The sequence below is a fragment of the Phacochoerus africanus genome, chromosome 3 (assembly GCF_016906955.1).
Source record: "Phacochoerus africanus isolate WHEZ1 chromosome 3, ROS_Pafr_v1, whole genome shotgun sequence".
Lineage (NCBI taxonomy): Eukaryota > Metazoa > Chordata > Mammalia > Artiodactyla > Suidae > Phacochoerus > Phacochoerus africanus.
In genome coordinates, this window is record NC_062546.1 from 110,378,481 (window position 1) to 110,396,106 (window position 17,626).

At 37.6% G+C, this 17,626-nt stretch overlaps 1 protein-coding gene across 1 annotated transcript in view; it reads left to right on the forward strand.

Moving 5' to 3' along the window:
* Positions 1-17,626, forward strand: part of TRAPPC11 (trafficking protein particle complex subunit 11) — a 49,934-nt gene that overhangs the window by 6,699 nt on the left and 25,609 nt on the right. Inside the window, 8 exon segments of the mRNA XM_047772319.1 lie at positions 14-128; positions 9,439-9,538; positions 10,151-10,224; positions 12,366-12,462; positions 13,001-13,134; positions 13,776-13,923; positions 16,320-16,413; positions 17,500-17,579. Of these exon segments, the coding sequence (XP_047628275.1) occupies positions 14-128; positions 9,439-9,538; positions 10,151-10,224; positions 12,366-12,462; positions 13,001-13,134; positions 13,776-13,923; positions 16,320-16,413; positions 17,500-17,579 (842 nt within the window).

Below are 17,626 nucleotides of genomic sequence, written 5' to 3' on the forward strand. Positions count from 1 at the left end.
AACTTGTAACCAGGGGAAGACGTCATTGCTTCTGAAAGAGCTGCAGCCTTATGTAATGCCTGCGAACTCTCAGGAAAGTCTTTGTTTGTACTGCCCCATACGGACCACCTTGTGGGTTATATTATAAGGTAAATGAAGGCCTTTAACACTTTTCTTTAGAGTGTTCATTAGGTATTGAGATATTAGTAGCCTAAACCTATTCATTAAAAAAATGGGAAAAAGTTCCAGTGATACAGAGGAGATCAGAAAATAAAAGTCTTTGTTATTTCCTTAAGCTTCCCCAATTCTTTGAGGTAACCACTATCAACAATTTCTTAAGGTTCCTTCAAGAATATGTTTTTTTATATAAGAACAAATATATGTAACATTTATAATACACACACACACACACACACAAATACAAATGTAATCTCATAATACATACCGAACTACCACTTAGCATCATCTCACTGATACCAGGTGTACATCTAGGTCAATTTCATTTAAAAATATTTATACATGTTTTTCCATTGTCCTTTTCAATAACTCCATGTGCCCTTTATATGACAGTGTCTCTATTTCTGGCCTCTGTTTTGCTTCATTTGTGATGTGTTGATGTATTTACTTAAGACAGGTCTGAGCTCCACCGTGTCTTAAACATCATTATAAAGCCTTTGTGTATAGAGTGTGTGATATACATGGTATCCTATCATCAATTATGTGACTGTTGTCCATTGTTTTCTAGTGTTCAGTTCTTTTTATTTTTTTAAATTATTCAATGAATTTTATTGCATTTATAGTTGTACAACAATCATCACAACCAAATTTTATAGCATTTCCATCCCAAACCCTCAGTGCATCCCCCCACCCCCCAGCCTGTCTCATTGGAAACCAGAAGTTTTTCAAAGTCTGTGAGTCAGTATCTGTTCTGCAAAGAAGTTCATTGTGTCCTTTTTTTAGATTCCACATGTAAGTGATAGCATCTGATGTTGGTGTCTCATTGTCTGACTGACTTCACTTAGCATTTTAATTTCTAGGTCCATCCAAGTTGCTGTAAATGCCATTATTTCTTCCTTTTTATGGCTGAGTAATATTCTATTGTGTATATGTACCACATCTTCTTGATCCACTCCTCTGTCAATGGGCATTTAGGTTATTTCCATGTCTTGGCTATTGTATATAGCGCTGCAGTGAACATTGGAGTACATATGTCTTTTCTTTCTTTTTTTTTTTTCTTTGTCTTTTTAGGGTCACACCCATGGCATATGGAGGTTCCCAGGCTAGGGGTCTAATTGGAGCTATAGCTGCTGGCCTGTGCCACAGCCACTGCAACTCAAGATCTCTGCGACCTATACCACAGCTCCCAGCAACGCTGGATCCTTAACCCACTGAGGGAGGCCAGGGATCGAACCTGAAACCTCATGGTTCCTAGTTGGATTCATTTCCACTGTGCCATGACGGGAATACCACACGTGTCTTTTCGAGTCACGGTTTTCTCTGGATAGATGCCCAGGAGTGGGATCGCTGGATCAAATGGTAGATCTATTTTTAATTTTCTGAGGAATCTCCAAACAGTTTTCCACAGTGGTTGCACCAATATACATTCCCACCAACAGTGTATTAGGGTTCCTTTTTCTCCACACCCTCTTCAGCACTTATTGTTTGTAGACTTTTTGATGATGGACATTCTGGACAGTGTAAGGTGGTACCTCATAGTGGTTTTGATTTGCATTTCTTTAATAATGAGTGGTGTTGAACATCTTTTCACGTGTTTTTTGGCCATCTGTATGTCTTCTTTGGAGAATTGTCTGTTTAGATCTTCTGTCCATTTGTCTATGGGATTGTTTGTTTTTTTGGTATGGAGCTGCAGAAGGTGTTTATAAATTTTGGAGATTAAATCCCTTATCAGTTGATTCATTTGTGAAGATTTTCCCCCATTCTGTGGGTTGTCTTCGTTTTTTTTTAGAGTTTCCTGTAAACTTTTAAGTTTAATTAAGTCCCATTTGTTTATTTTTGTTTTTATTGTCATTCCTCTAGGAGGTGGATCTGAGAAGATGTTGCTGTCTTTTATGTCAAATAGTGTTTGGTCTGTTTTCCTCTAAGAGTTTTATGGTATCTGGTCTTATATCTAGATCTTTCATCCATTTTGAGTTTATTTTTGTGTGTGGTATCAAGGAATATTCTAATTTCATTCTTTTGCATGTGGCTATCCAGTTTTTGCAGCACCATTTATTAAACAGGCTGTCTTTTCTCCATTGTATATTCTTACTTCTTTTGTCACAGATTAGTTGGCTGTAGGTGCGTGGGTTTAATTCTGGGCTTTCTGTTCTGTTCCACTGATCTATATTTGTCTTTGTGCCAGTGCCATATGGTTTTTGATGACTGTAGCTTTGTAGTATAGTCTGAAGCCTGGGAGCCTGATTCCTCCAGCTCCATTTTTCTTTTTCAGGATGTCTTTGGCTATTCTGGGTCTTTTGTGCTTCCAAACAAACTTTAAAATATTTATGTTCGAGTTTTATGAAGAATGTCCTTGGTAATTTGATAGGGATTGCATTGAATCTGTAGATTGCCTTAAGTAGTACAGTCATTTTGATAATATTAACTCTTCCAATCCAAGAGCATGGTATGTCTTTCCATCAGTTTGTGTCATCTTTGATTTCTTTCATCAGTGTCTTACAGTTTTCGGAGTACAGGTCTTTTGTCTCTTTAGGTAGGTTTATTCCTAAGTATTTTATTCTTTTGGATGCCATGGTAAATGGAATTGCTTCCCTATTTTCCCTTTCTGATCTTTCATTGTTAGTATATAGAAAAGCAGTCAATTTCTGTGTATTAATTTTCTATCCTGTGACTTTGCCAAATTCATGGATGAGCTCTAATAGTTTTCTGGTAGAGTCTTTAGGATTCTCTAGGTATAATATCATGCCATCTGCAAATAGTGATAGTTTTACTTCTTCCTTTCTAATTTGGATTCCTTTTATCTCTTTTACTTCTCTGATTGCTGTGGCTAGGACTTCCAAAAGTATGTTGAAGAGTAGTGGTGAGAGAGGACATCCTTGTCTTGTTCCTGATCTCAGTGGGAATTCTTTCAACTTTTCACCATTGAGAATGATGTTCGCTTTGGGTTTGTCATATGCAGCCTTTATTATGTTGAGGTAGGTTACCTCTGTGCCCACTCTAGCATTCAGTTCTGCAGAGAAGTTTTACAGTATTAAATTTCTGACTAGTATGTATTTCAACATGAATATTTTTTACTGATTTTAATTATAAAATGGTTTTCCTTTTTATTCTGCATATGTATCTTTCTTCAAGTCAAGAATAGTGTAGTTCATCTTTGATTATTGTTTCTCTTGCGTTTGCTCCTATGTCTCAGAAGCCAACTGCTGACAGTGATCTGTCCCAGGAAGGTGCCTGGCATTCTCATTGGTGCATAAGTGACCTGGCTTCTGAGGAGAGAGCTTGGAGTAGCAAGACGGTCAGAGGGAAAGACGAACCGCAGACAGCTTCAGTGCAGTTAGCAAAATAGTGGTCATCAGTAGCAGTGACACCACAGAAAGTCACATGGGTCATGCTGAGGGTAAAATTGAGCCGATGGCCCAGAATGCAGAGGAAAGGGACAGGGAGCTTTGTTTTGTTAAGTGTGAGCGTATAGCCCACAGGAGCCCAGAGGGGAGGGGCTGCTTTTAGGTGACTGGTTGCCCCACGAGTGTTCTTCCCTCTCCTCTACCTCGGCTCCCCTCCCCCCCCCCACCTGGCCTCACGGCTGGCTTTGGGCTATGTCTCCAGATTTGATAATTCCTCCTGGTAACTCTGCATTTTGTTCACAATGCTCTCTCTCATCAGTGGGCTTTCATGGTACCTCCTGTCTTCCAGCTCCCCTTTCTGGGCTCTCTCACACTTAACTTTGTTTTAAATATGGTGTGCAGCAATTTGAGGTGGGAATGTTGGATCTCAGTTCCTAGACTGGGGATTGAACCTGCTGTAGTGGTGACAGTGCCAGATCCTGACCACCAGACCATCAGGGAACGCCCATCTCTCATACTCAACCTTTAAGGTTTAGTACACAGGCAGTCTTCTTTAAAAAGTGGTTGTCCTCTATCCCATTCCTTAATCCAAGGGCTTCCTAACTGGGGTGGTTTTGCCCCCCAGGAAACATGTGGTAATGCCCCAAGATATTTACAATCATCATGACCCAGGGCTTCCTCTGCTGGCTGCTACTGGGGAGAGGCCATGGATGCTGCTGTGTATCCTGCAGTGAACGGGTCAGCCCCACACAGCAAGGAATTCCCTGGTCTAGAATACCTGTGGTGCTGAGGTTGAGCAGTCCTTCCTTAACTCTTAGTGGTCCCACCCTCTTCAGCTTTCACATTTAGTTCTATGACAGATACAAGAGAAACAGAAATGCAACCACTCAGATCTTATTGGGGATAATGAAACATTGAAATAAGGCATGTAGAGTCAAAATGACTGACGTGAAAAGCAAGGGCTCTGGATCCCAGACCTCCAAAGTACGGATGTGAGCACCAGGGGCGCGTGAGACAGTCCACTGGGAAGAGGGAAGGCATTATTAGATCCTTTCTTCGTATTTGTAGTTTATCCTAAGAGAGAGAGGAAAGCTGAGTAGCAGTAAATTTTCACATTCAGCATCTGATCTGGGGGAATCAGCAGGGCTGCCGGGGGCACCAGTCACGTGCTTTTGGGACATTTTGATGTATTAAGTGTACGAGCTACAAAGATGTCAGCGATTTGGTTAAATTCTTTTTGGAAGTGTTGAAGTGCTAGAATGGTTTTAAAACTTTTGTAATGTGTTGAGTTATTGTGAGACTCTTGTACTTCAGAGGTTCACTGATAACTGCAAGGCAAAATACTTCAAACAATGTCAAACTTGACATGAGTTAAGCAATTTTCTTTTATAAAAAGGCAAGTGTTGAACATTCTCAGAACTTTCCTCTTGGGATATTAGGCTGTCAATGTCATGCTAACCAGCAGATTTTTTTTTTTTTAATCATTCTTTGCCTTTCAAAATAAAGGTGACATTTTAATTAACAAGTAAGAAAGTGATTGCTTTTCAGGGGAAAGTTGTGCTATAGAGAATGTGCTGAAAATGAAGTATTTCATCATTATGTGGGTTTTTTTTTTTTCCCTGAGATTGATTTAAATATGTGGTCCCTATGAGTATTTGCTGTCATCATTATCATCAGCTACACTCTTGGATACATTGGAAAGAATTTTCTAACTAGCTTAAAACTATTTCAGACAAAGTTTAAATGGGTCTGAACTCGTTAAAAAGATGAAATAGCGTACACACATGTACACAGATCCATACAGTTGGATTTGGGATCTCTGATCTGTTTGCCTTTCCATGAGGTAGGAATTGGGACTGCTGTGGGCAGTGATGGGTGGAATGGTATTGAAGCAGGACGTGACTCTCCCCCGTACTCCCCTTCCCGCTAAAGGGCGAAAGAGGGAGGGATGATACATTTGCTTCTGCTCCACTTATCCTCAGTATGTTCAGCTTTTAGCCCACGACCTAACTTCAGTAGTAACTTCCTTTTAAGTATTCAGGAGTTCCTTCCTCTGTCCCCCAGAGTTGTGGGGATATTTTTGCCTATTACATGGCTGGCAAAATTCAGGAAAGCATCTTTTCTTTTGGACTTAAATCTGCATCTATAGGTTTTTTTTCCCCCCTTGTCTTTTAGGGCTGCACCTGCAGCACGTGGAGGTTCCCAGGCTAGGGGTCGAATCAGAGCTGTTGCTGCCAGCTTACGCCAGAGCCACAGCAACGCTAGATCCAAGCCGCCTCTGACCTACACCACAGCTCACAGCAACACCAGGTCCTTAACCCACTGAGCAAGGCCAGGGATCAAACCCGAAACCTCATGGTTCCTAGTTGGATTCATTTTCGTGAGCCACGAGGGGAACTCCTGCATCTGTAGTTTGGAAGCTTGAATGTCCTTCACATGAAAACTGATAGCTCTGTTTCTTGAGTGTTAGTTAGTGAGAGCTTTTCAGAGTTCAGCTGTAGCGGCTAAGGTGTGTTTGCATCCTCTAAAAACTGTGCCTAATTGATGTGCTAGGGCAGTGGCAGCAGATTATGGTACCTTTGTACTAATTTGGCTGAGATGAATACCACGTATTCTCTGATAAGTCACTAGAGTAGGGAACTGCTTGTAATCAAAAATTTTTTCTACTTTTTTCCCCCAGCTGTGCCCAGGCCAGGGATCAAACATGTGCCACAGCTGCGACCAGAGCCATAGCAGTGACAATGCCAGATCCTTAACCTGCTGAGCCACCAGGGAATTCCCTGTAATCAAATTTTTTTTTTGTCTTTTGTCTTTTTTGTTGTTGTTGTTGTTGCTATTTCTTGGGCCGCTCCCGCGGCATATGGAGGTTCCCAGGCTAGGGGTTGAATCGGAGCTGTAGCCACCGACCTACGCCAGAGCCACAGCAACGCGGGATCAGAGCCGCATCTGCAACATACACCACAGCTCACGGCAACGCCAGATCGTTAACCCACTGAGCAAGGGCGGGGACCGAACCCGCAACCTCATGGTTCCTAGTCGGATTCGTTAACCACTGCGCCACGACGGGAACTCCATTTTTTTTTTGTCTTTTGTCTTTTTTGTTGTTGTTGTTGTTGCTATTTCTGAAAATTTTAATCTAAGATATCTGGTAGAGGAGTTCCTGTTGTGGCTCAGTGGTTAATGAATCTGACTAGCATCCATGAGGACGCAGGTCTGATCCCTGGCCTTGCTCAGTGGGTTAAGGATTTAGCATTGCCGTGAACTGTGGTACAGGTGGCAAATGCGGCTCGGATCTTGTGTTGCTGTGGCTGTGGTCAGCAGCCATAGCTCCAATTCAACCCCTAGCCTGGGAACCTCCATGTGCTGCAGGTGAGGCCCTAAAAAAAAAGCCAAAAAAAAAAAAGATACCTGGTAGAATCAGTTCTCTTTTGAGGCAGGTCAGATAATAAATTAAAAATGCAAGTGTCTGTATGCATTTTATACATGTGTATATGTATATATCCACGTGTGGTGAGTGTGGGAATATCTTGTCCGGTTCTGAACAAGTTGAGTAGGTTCCTCCCTTCATGGAGGAACTAAATTTAGTTGGTGAGAGTGAAAACACCCATGCTAAATACCAGAAAGCATTGCACCGTGAAATCATGATCAAGCTTGTCAGTCCTCTAGGGTTTCAGGGAACACATGGACAGATGTGGTCCAGGAAGGTCCACAGCTATGCTGTGAAGGTGTAGGTTAGTGGGAGGGAAGTTGTGGCTATTTGGAGGCAGAGGAATGTCATGGAGAAGCCTGGATACTTAACACTCAGCTAGTTTAAATCACTGAATGGGAAGACTGAACTAGTTGGATTTCTGGTTGTACAGCTCAAACTCAAGGTCTGCTTCCTCAGAAAAGCATTCTTAATTTTTTGCTGGTACCTTAACAGTATAATCTTGGGATATCCATTAAAAGAATGGCCTTTTTACTAACCTCCTCATTTCTTGATTAGATTGTCATTCCTTTTTGTTTTTTGAGCAAGTCGTGTGTGTGTGTGTGTGTGTGTGTGTGTGTGTGTGTGTAGATGAAAAAAAAAAACAACTAAAAAACTGCTACCCTCAAATAGAACGGAAGTGTTTGATTTAAGTTATAAAGTCTTAGAGCACTTAGCCTATATTCAGAGATATCTCTGTAACAACCCTCTTATGTAAAGGGAGGGAGGGATTTTATTTTGTGTTAAGTTTAAAGAAAATAATAGGATTTATCAGGCCTATTGTGCTCAGTTCTGTGTATTAACTGTTCAACAAGTGTTTTATCACCAAATACACATCCAACTTGAAAACCAAAACCAAATTTGTCTTTCATCTTTAGTGACATAATCTAGATTTCTCCATTAAGAAGAATTTTTTGTTTTTGTATATTAGTCATTCGGAATAACTTATAGACATATTTCTGACTATCAAAAGGTTAGACTTTCTGTTTCCTATTAGTAGAACTCTACAGTTCGGCTTAATCTTTCAAACATTATGTGATTCAAAGTTAGAATTTGATTTTAATTATTTTCATATTTTAACATTTAAAAAAATGTAGTTTTAAAAATTAAAAATCTTAACCTAGGAAGTATATTGAATTTTAAAGTTTTGACTAATCCATTTTTTTTCCCTTACATATTTTCCTTAGATGTGTTTAAACCCTTTGAATACAGCTTCAAAATTCTATTTTATTCTAAGGAGGAAGAGCCTTGAAGTTCAGTCTTTCTTTTTTTTTTAATTGAAGTCCAGTATTTATCTGACTTTGAATTCAGCTTTCTTTCATGCCCTTGGGAAGTTACTTCTATTATGTAGTTCTTTTTACAAATGGGACTTTGAGATGTTTATCCATCTCTGGTCATATTTTCTAGGTTTCTCTGTAATTTCATAGTTTTTGAATGAAGCAGCATTTAATTTATAATTTTTTTTTTTTTGGTCTTTTTAGGGCTTTGCCTGTGGCATATGGAGGTTCCTAGGCCCAGAGTTGAATTGGAGCTGTAGCCGCTGGCCTGTACCACAGCCACAGCAATGCCAGATCCAAGCTGTATCTGTGGCCTACACCACAGCTTACAGCAATGTTGGATCCTTAACCCACTGATCGAGGCCAGGGATTGAACCTGCATCCTCATGGATACTAGTCAGATTCATTACCACTGAGCCATGATGGGAACTCCAGTTTATATAAATATTATTTTTCACTTCCTTTGCCAGTTCTTATTTTTCATCCTTTTCCCATTATAATAATGGGAAAAAAGTTTTCTTATTCTTTAGACCCTAAATATTAAAGTCACAAAAAATGGTCAAATTTGATTATTAGATATCTGTCTCTTTCATGCTTTTTATGAAGTTATAAAATTATTAAATAATAAGGGTGGGAGATTACCTTATTTATTTATTTATTTATTTGCCTTTTAGGGCCATACCCAAGGCATATGGAGGTTCCCAGGCTAGGGGTCTAATTGGAGCTACAGCTGCCAGCCTACGCCACAGCCACAGCCATGTCAGATCCGAGCCTTGTCTGTGACCTACGCCACAGCTCACAGCAACGCCAGATCCTTAACCTATGGAGCAAGGCCAGGGATCAAACGTGTAACCTCATGGATACTAGTTGAATTCGTTTCCACTGAGCCATGATGGGAACTCCGAGATTACCTAGTTTATACAGATTACCAGAAAGTTATTTTTATTAGTTATTTCTTGGGTTGTAAATAATTTTAAATGACTTTTGAAAGGTCTTATCTTTAGGATTTTTTACCTAAAAAAATCAGGTTATATTTTGCATCACTTTTTATCTTAATCTAATGAAGTAAACCAGACTTCATGAAGTAATGAAGTAATCTTCTGTCAGGATTTCACTTTCAGGTCTTATAAATACAATTCTTGAAAACACTTTGGTTTAAAATAACTGTAGTGTTTGAATGTTTTTTTTTTAACAGATTAGAAAATGCCTTTTATGAACATGCACAGACTTATTACTACACTGAGATCAGAAGAGTGAAATCTCATAAAGAATTTTTGAATAAAACAACGCACCAGGTACATGTCTTTTCCTAAAGAAGGAAATAATAGCTGCATTCTGGAGCAGATGATTCATCATTGATTGTTGTAGAAGAGATTATTAAATGTCTTAAACACTTGGATGTTTTTAAATGGCTTCTGTACTTGAAAAAGTTTCTTTCTTTTTTTTTTTTTCTTTTAAAAGCTCTCAAAAACTAATTTGTCTTAGAGTTCCTACTCTGGTCAGTTAAGAATCTGACAGTAAGGGCTTGGGTCACTGTGGAGGCATGGGTTTGATCCCCTGCCCAGGTGCAGTGGGTTAAAGGGTCTGGTGTTCTGCAGCTATGGCATAGGTCACAGCTGCAGCTCAGACTCAGGCCTTGACCCAGGAACTTCCATATGCCGCAGGTGTGGCTGTTAAAAAAAAAAAAGCCCCAAAAGCATAAAGAAAGCTAAATTTGTCTTTTGTCCTCTTTGCCTTTAATGTTCTTAAAGGTAGATTTTATACCTTTAATTAGTTTATATGGAATAATTCTTGAACTTTAATTTTAAATATTTTCCTTCATGCTTTTACATCTCCTCTTAAGAAACATTATAATTTTACATTTTAGGAGAACATGTTTAACTTTTTTCTGTTCCTTTTTTTTTCAGCTTTTATTTGTTAGACATCAGTTCAAGATAGCTTTCTTCAGTGAGTTGAAACAAGATACACAGAATGCTCTGAAGTAAGTTTCTAACAGTTATCAAACTAAGTTTTCTTTATGTTAACAATAACATTAGTGGCAATTTCTGAACCACAACCAGACTTTAAAATGTTTATATTTGTTAGATTCATGTTTGTAGTATTCACTTTAATTTGTCCAGAGGTAAATGGAATATAATATTTGGGTTTTTTTTTTTTAACCTAATTTCATGATCAGAAGTAAATTTTATAGCGTCAGAAAGCTTTCTGGTCTAATTAATTAAATTTCATGATTCACAGAAACATAATATTAAAATTGTTCTCATTCTGTAGCCTACCTCTTATTTGTAATCAGTAAAATTGTTGTGCTAAGACTGGTTTTCAGAGTTTAATATATATTAAATATTACTTGAGTCAGACTATGAATTTTGTAAGGTGTATAGTACGTTTATTCAATTCAACTATGATTTTATTTCATATATACATATATATTTTTTTTCTTTTTTTTTGCTTTTTGGGGCCATAGTCATGGCATATGGAAGTTCCCAGGCTAGGAGTCTAATTGGAGCTATAGCTCCAGGCCTACACCACAGCTACAGCAATGCAGGATCCAAGCCTCGTCTGCGACCTACACCACAGCTCACGGCAACACCAAATGTTTAACCCACTGAGTGAGGCCAGGGATCGAGCCTGCATCCCCATAGATCCTATCTGGGATCGTTAACCTCTGAGCTGTGAAGGGGACTCCCAGTTAATTTTTTTTTTTAAATTATAATACCTGCCAGTAGCATCATTTTTCATTCAAAGACTCTGTTTAGAGCTTTGAAGAATAGTTGCAGATGTATTGGCAGTGCTTAAGCATTTTATCCCTTTGTTTTTATTTTTCTAAGCACAATTTAATAAAACATCTCTTTGTAGCTTTAACTCAGTTTTTTAAGATTGACAGTGGCAGTGTAGCAAAGGGATAAAAACTAGCTATATACCCTAAAATTGAGGAGAGGCAACATACACGGGGAGTAGGGGGAAGGAAATAGAGAAATAAATAAATCTGTCATTGAGCGGAATTTTCCAGAAATGTCCTTTTTTGTTGTTGTTAAGGAGGCGATAAGCACCAAATTGTGATCTATAAATCCCACCAACTTCGTATAGTTATAGCTGGTTTTAATGTAGTTTTTTTTAAATCTGTGGTATTAGTAAAATGCCTTCAATTCCAGTTCTGTTCAGAAATAGTTCTGGAGAGAAAAATGTTACTGGAGAAGTTAGGAGCACACAGGGTTTTTTTTGGAAAAGACAGACTTTCTCACGTTCTCATTACCATCCCCTCTCTTTTGTTTTTGCTTTTTGGAGCTAAACCCGCTACATATGGAAGTTTATAGGCTAGGGGTGGAATCAGAGCTGCAGCTGCCAGCCTTTGCCACAGTTATAGCAATGCTAGATCCCAGGTGCATCTGTGACCTATACCACAGCTCACAGCAACGCCAGATTCTTAACCCACTGAGCGAGGCCAGGGATCAAACTCCCGCCCTCATGGATGCTAGTTGAGTTCATTACTGCTGAGCAACTAACGGAACTCCACCTTCCCCCTTCTACCAGACTTCCCACTCTCACATCCTTCTCTCCTCAGCACTCGCCACCTCACTGCAGCCCACACCTAAGAACAGTGACACCCACTTCACTTGTACAGATACTGGTTTAAGGCTATTGAGCCACCTCTGTCCTAATAGCACCTTCTTTGCTAATACAGTTTCTATTTGAGAAGCTTGTAATGGTGCTTTTAAAAAATACTTTTTAAGAAAAAAACAGAATGTTACAAATATAAATGTAATAAAGTTCATTGAGTAATAAAAAAAACAGAATGATACTTTTTTTTCACCTATCTCTGGACAGTTTTCCACTTTGATTTTTCAACTTATTTCCTGTCAGCTACAGACAGATGTTAATGACAGAACAGTGTGCAGTGGTTCTGTTCTTAGTGAAAAGTCATTGGTTCCTCCCACACGTAATGAGTCAATATATCAGTTTTCAGGAAATGAGAGATTGCCATGTGTATATTATTATTGAGCTGCTGAGTGCTAAGAACTGTTGAGTAAATAATCTTTGTTGTTTCTAATAATTTTGCTCTTAGAAATCTTTTCTTAAAATCAGTTTATATCATAATTAACCACTTTTTCATGTTTATATTAGAAATTATAGGACCGCATATAATCTTGTACATGAGCTGAGAGCCCATGAAACTAATATTCTGGAAATTAAGACCATGGCAGGATTTGTAAACTACAAGGTAATAGCTCTACTTCCAAATAAAGAAAATTGGCTTTAAATATTGGATTATCTTTTTGAAATTTGAAATTCGAGATTAGTCAGTTGCTCTGAAAAGTGAGTATTTGATTAATTGTGCTGTGCTCTTTCACATTCTTTATCTCAAAGAGCACCCTGGTTCCCAGCAGCCTTTTTGTAACGCTTGGTTTTGAATGGGTCTCATTTAGAGCCTCTTTATTTTTGTAAAAGTCTTTGAGGCTCTTTTGTTTGTTTTTAGGTGGGCACAGGCAGGAGTGAGAAGAAAGCTGCCTATAGTATTGAATTTTGTAGAATAGATTTTGTTACAAATAGTGAATAACTTTATTTCATTTATCAAAAAGACATAACCTCTGTTTTTAGCATAACCTTTCTAATGGAGAAAGTCAGTTCTGTTGCACTTCAGAGAAGGAAGTTCCATAAATTCCATAGTCTTTTTAAAGTTAGTCTCAATTTTACCTATTTTTAAATGAATATGCCTTTTGGCTTTGATTTTCCTCTTTACTTGATTTTACATTTTGCAGATCTGTAGGCTGTGTTTTCAGCACAACACCCCACTGGATGCAATTGCTCAGTTCCGAAAGCACATTGACTTGTGTAAGAAAAAAATCGGAAGTGCAGAGTTGTCTTTTGAGCATGCTGCATGGATGTCTAAACAGTATGTTTTACATCGTACTTTAGAATCTTTTTTAAATGAAATCTTGGGATTTGGAGGAATGGAATTAGCATGGACTTTTGGATCTAATTGAACTAAGATTTTTGTCATTAGGATCATTAAAATGATCCAGCGTAAGTGTGATTCTAGTAATGGTAGATATTGATTCATACGGTCCCTCAGTGGCAGTCAGCTAATTCATGGTACTTTTTTTTTTTATTCAACATGTATTTATTGAGTTTCTGCCATGTGTCAAGATACTGAGAATATACCAGTGAATGGGCAACATACCTGTTGACATGGAACTTGCTCTCTGAGTCTGATGACTAAAAATTGCTAAAATGGAAAATTTCCTCAGAACCATGGATGTATTTGAGTAGTGGGAACAGTGTTGACATCTAGTTTATATTTATAAAGATTTGCTGGCACAGAAGAGTTGACTTAAACAGAAATTTTCTGTAACTACATTTAGTGTGTATTAGAATTTACAAAGAAATCCTCACAATTCACAATTCGTCAGTAGCATTATTTTGATATAGTCTGTTGAGGTTATGGTTCTATGATGAATAAATATTGGAAGTAAGCTTTTTCTTTTTTCTTTCTCATTCTTTTTGTTATTTCTTGATTTTTTTTTTTCCTTTAAGATTCCAGGCCTTTGGAGATTTATTTGATGAAGCTATTAAGTTGGGGTTGACAGCTATACAGACTCAGAATCCTGGTTTCTATTACCAGCAGGCAGCATACTATGCCCAGGAACGCAAGCAGCTTGCAAAAACCCTCTGTAATCATGAAGTAAGTCACTGACTCCTGTATTATCTGGTATCTAGGAAATTTATGAATCTTCTCTTGAGAGAAGATAAGACTGGTGTTGAAAATTTTTTCTAAGCCTTTGTGTGTAATAAATATTTATCTTTAACATTTTCAGGAATTAGGATCGTATTCAGTTTTAGCCTGAGTACTCTATTTTTCACATGTGAATTAAGCATAAGTTTTTCTTTCTTTTTTTTTTCTTTTCCTTTTTAGGGCCACACTCACAGCATGTGGAGGTTCCCAGGCCAGAGGTCGAATCAGGAGCTGTAGCCGCTGGCCTATGCCACAGCCACAGCAACACCAGATCCGAGCCATGTCTGCGACCTGCACCATAGCTCAGGGTGACACCAGATCCTTACCCAGTGAGTGAGACCAGGGATCGAACCTGTTTCCTCACAGATGCTAGTCACATTCATTTTCGCTGAGCCGTGAAGGAAACTCCCAGAAGTTTTTCTTTGAAGAACTCATTTATGATTGGCAATAAGTTAGTAATATAGATGAGAAAATTAAAAGCCATAGTTCAGTCCATGTCACACACCAGTCCATTGTTTTGTTTCTATGATCACTGTTGGAAAGAAGCTGAAGGGATGTGCTTTATTTTGACCTACGGGAAAGGATAACTTTGGACCTCTTTTTCTTCCTGGGATTTTTCCTCTGTGGAAAACTCTATTTGAGAATTTATTTGAGGCATGTTAATTGTCTAGTTTCTTAAACTGGGCATGTCATTTTGCCTTTCTGTTGGATGATTATATTTAGATACCATAAACATCTTTAAAATAAATGGTGTATATATATGTGTATGCAGATAAGCTAGATTTACATTCATATAGTTATATCAGTTTATTGTCACTTAAAACTTCAGATTTCTATTCTGAAGATAGGTTAATATTAACAATGGTACTGCTTAAAAATTGTTTGAAAAACAGTTTGCATATTAGTAAGTACTTTAAATGTTTGGATATTTCTCCCCTCAAATTATGATGTAACTAGACTATTTTCTACCATGTTATTTGTATATGATATATGACTTTATTGAATGTTTTGTATTTTAAAAGTTTGGCGTGTAATAATTTAAGCATATTATTTTAAAAGATGATTAAAAAACTAGGTCTTGTAAGGATATGCAGAAATGGGCATTAATGAATATTGGCTGGAATGTGCAATAATATTTCTGTCCAATGATAATTTAAGAAGCCTCAAAATTATGACCCAGAATTTCTTATTCAAGAAGCCTAAGGCAGATAAGAGATCCTAAGAAATAAGTATTAAGATTTATTTTAAAGATGTTTGGACAGACTTAGTAATTGTAATGTAAAATAAAAGTAACAGTGTGAACAAGTATAGAGAATCTGTTAGAATGTGGAACAGCAGGCAGCCATGAAAAGTGTTTTAGAAGAATATTTAATGATATGGTGTGATGTGCAGAATGTATTAAGTGTAAAAAGCAGGTTGAAAAATTATTTCAGCTGATGATTCAAGTGTTTGCATACAAAATCTAGAAGGATAATGTATATACTTCTCACAGTAGTAGGTTTGAAGGTAATTTAAACTTTTATCCTTTTCCTTTTGGAAGTTTTCTGCATTTTTCAGCAATTATTTGTACTACATTTTGGTTTCTAAGGGAAGAAATTATTAAAAAAAATTATAAAGCAGCATAAATTTGTAAATTCCAGTGCCAAAAATATCCTTCCCCCACCAATACCAAGGTTTAATATCCATGTGATAAAAAAGGAAAAGAGTATCTTCTTTTTTTTTTTTTTGTCTTTTTGCCATTTCTTGGGCCACTCCCGCGGCATATGGAGGTTCCCAGGCTAGAGGTCCAATCGGAGCTGTGGCCACTGGCCTACACCAGAGCCACAGCAATGCGGGATCCGAGCTGTGTCTGCAACCTACACCACAGCTCACGGCAACGCCGTATCCTTAACCCACTGAGCAAGGCCAGGGATCAAACCCGCAACCTCATGGTTTGTAGTTGGATTCATTAACCACTGAGCCACAACGGAACTCCGTATCTTCTTTTTTAAAACTCCGTATAACATTATTTGCAAAAAAGTACTTATACACATGGAGTAACTATCAAGTTTAATTTGTAGTATATTTTTACTGGTTTATAAATTAAAATGTAGCGAAGTTAATTACTGTGAAGTCACTTCTCAGAATATGTTGACTTATTCAATTTAATTTTTATAGGACTGATATTAAAGGAAACTTTTTTGTTTAATTTTGTGAGAATTTATGTTAAAATATTTCCAACTTTGATATTTGAATGTGTTTGGTATTTGTATTTGTGAAAGCCTTTTTATTTTAACAAAGATTAAGGAAGAATTGCTTTGTGATGGATTATGTAAACCTATTCAGGGTTGTGTTTTAATTTACAGGCTTCTATAACGTATCCTAATCCTGATCCCTTAGAAACACAAACAGGTGCTCTTGACTTTTATGGACAACGATCATGGCGACAAGGAGTACTAAGTAAATAACGTTTTCCTCCTTTTCTTTCTATCTCTGAAAGCAAAAGATTGTTATCATAAGTTTTCCATTGACTACATTAGTATAACCAATTATATTGAGTTAAAGGATATGTACTTTTTATTTTTATTTATTTATTTATTTATTTTTTATTATTAATTTTCTTTTGTCTTTTTGCCATTTCTTGGGCTGCTCCCGCGGCATATGGAAGTTCCCAGGCCAGGGGTCCAATCGGAGCTGTAGCTGCCAGCCTACGCCAGAGGCACAGCAACTCGGGATCCGAGCTGCGTCTGCGACCTACACCACCACAGCTCACGGCAACGCCGGATCCTCAACCCACTGGGCAACGGCAGGGATTGAACCCACAACCTCATGGTTCATAGTTGGATTCATTAACCACTGCGCCATGACAGGAACTCCAGGACATGTACTTTTTAAACATTTTTTTAACATTTACTTTTTAGAATGTTTAGTTTATGTCACTGCATTTTAGAATAACTTAAAATTGTGAATGTGATTAAAACATTTGCATATCTGTTGTCTTAAATAACACAGTTAGTAAGCCATTATGGTCTATTAAATATTTTAATTCCAGTTAACTTTAATGATATTTTTATTTTACATTTTAAAACATCGTTAAAAATAATTTCTTTGCTCTTTTTGTTTTATACACACTTATTTTGAGCAGTTTCTATGGCCTTTAAACCTTAAGTGTTCAGAAATTATGTGCTTTTTGTTTTATATACACTTATTTTGAGCAATTTCTGTGGCCTTTAAACCTTAAGTGTTCAGAAATTATATACTTTAATCTGCAGAAAATGTATTTTATCTAGAGAATGATGCTATTATTCTTGAGGACTCCACTGGGCAAAAGAGTAGTGCGCTCAGTAACTTCCCTGCAGAACAGAGATCACAGAGAAGTTGCCATGCTAATAAAGCTGTTTCTTAGAATCCTTATAATTCTAGAATGTTTAAGAATCTTAAGTACATCGTATTTAAAGGATTCAGGGATTGTTCACATCCAGTGTCCGTGTGAAAGATTTATGTTAAATGAGCTGTCTAAAATGGGTTGTGTTCTGTCTTACACAGGTTTTGATCTTTCCGATCCTGAGAAAGAGAAGGTGGGGATTCTTGCCATTCAGCTGAAGGAGAGAAGTGTTGTTCACTCTGTAAGTTTTTTTCCACTGTAAACTTGTTTACAGTATTCAAGGAAAAC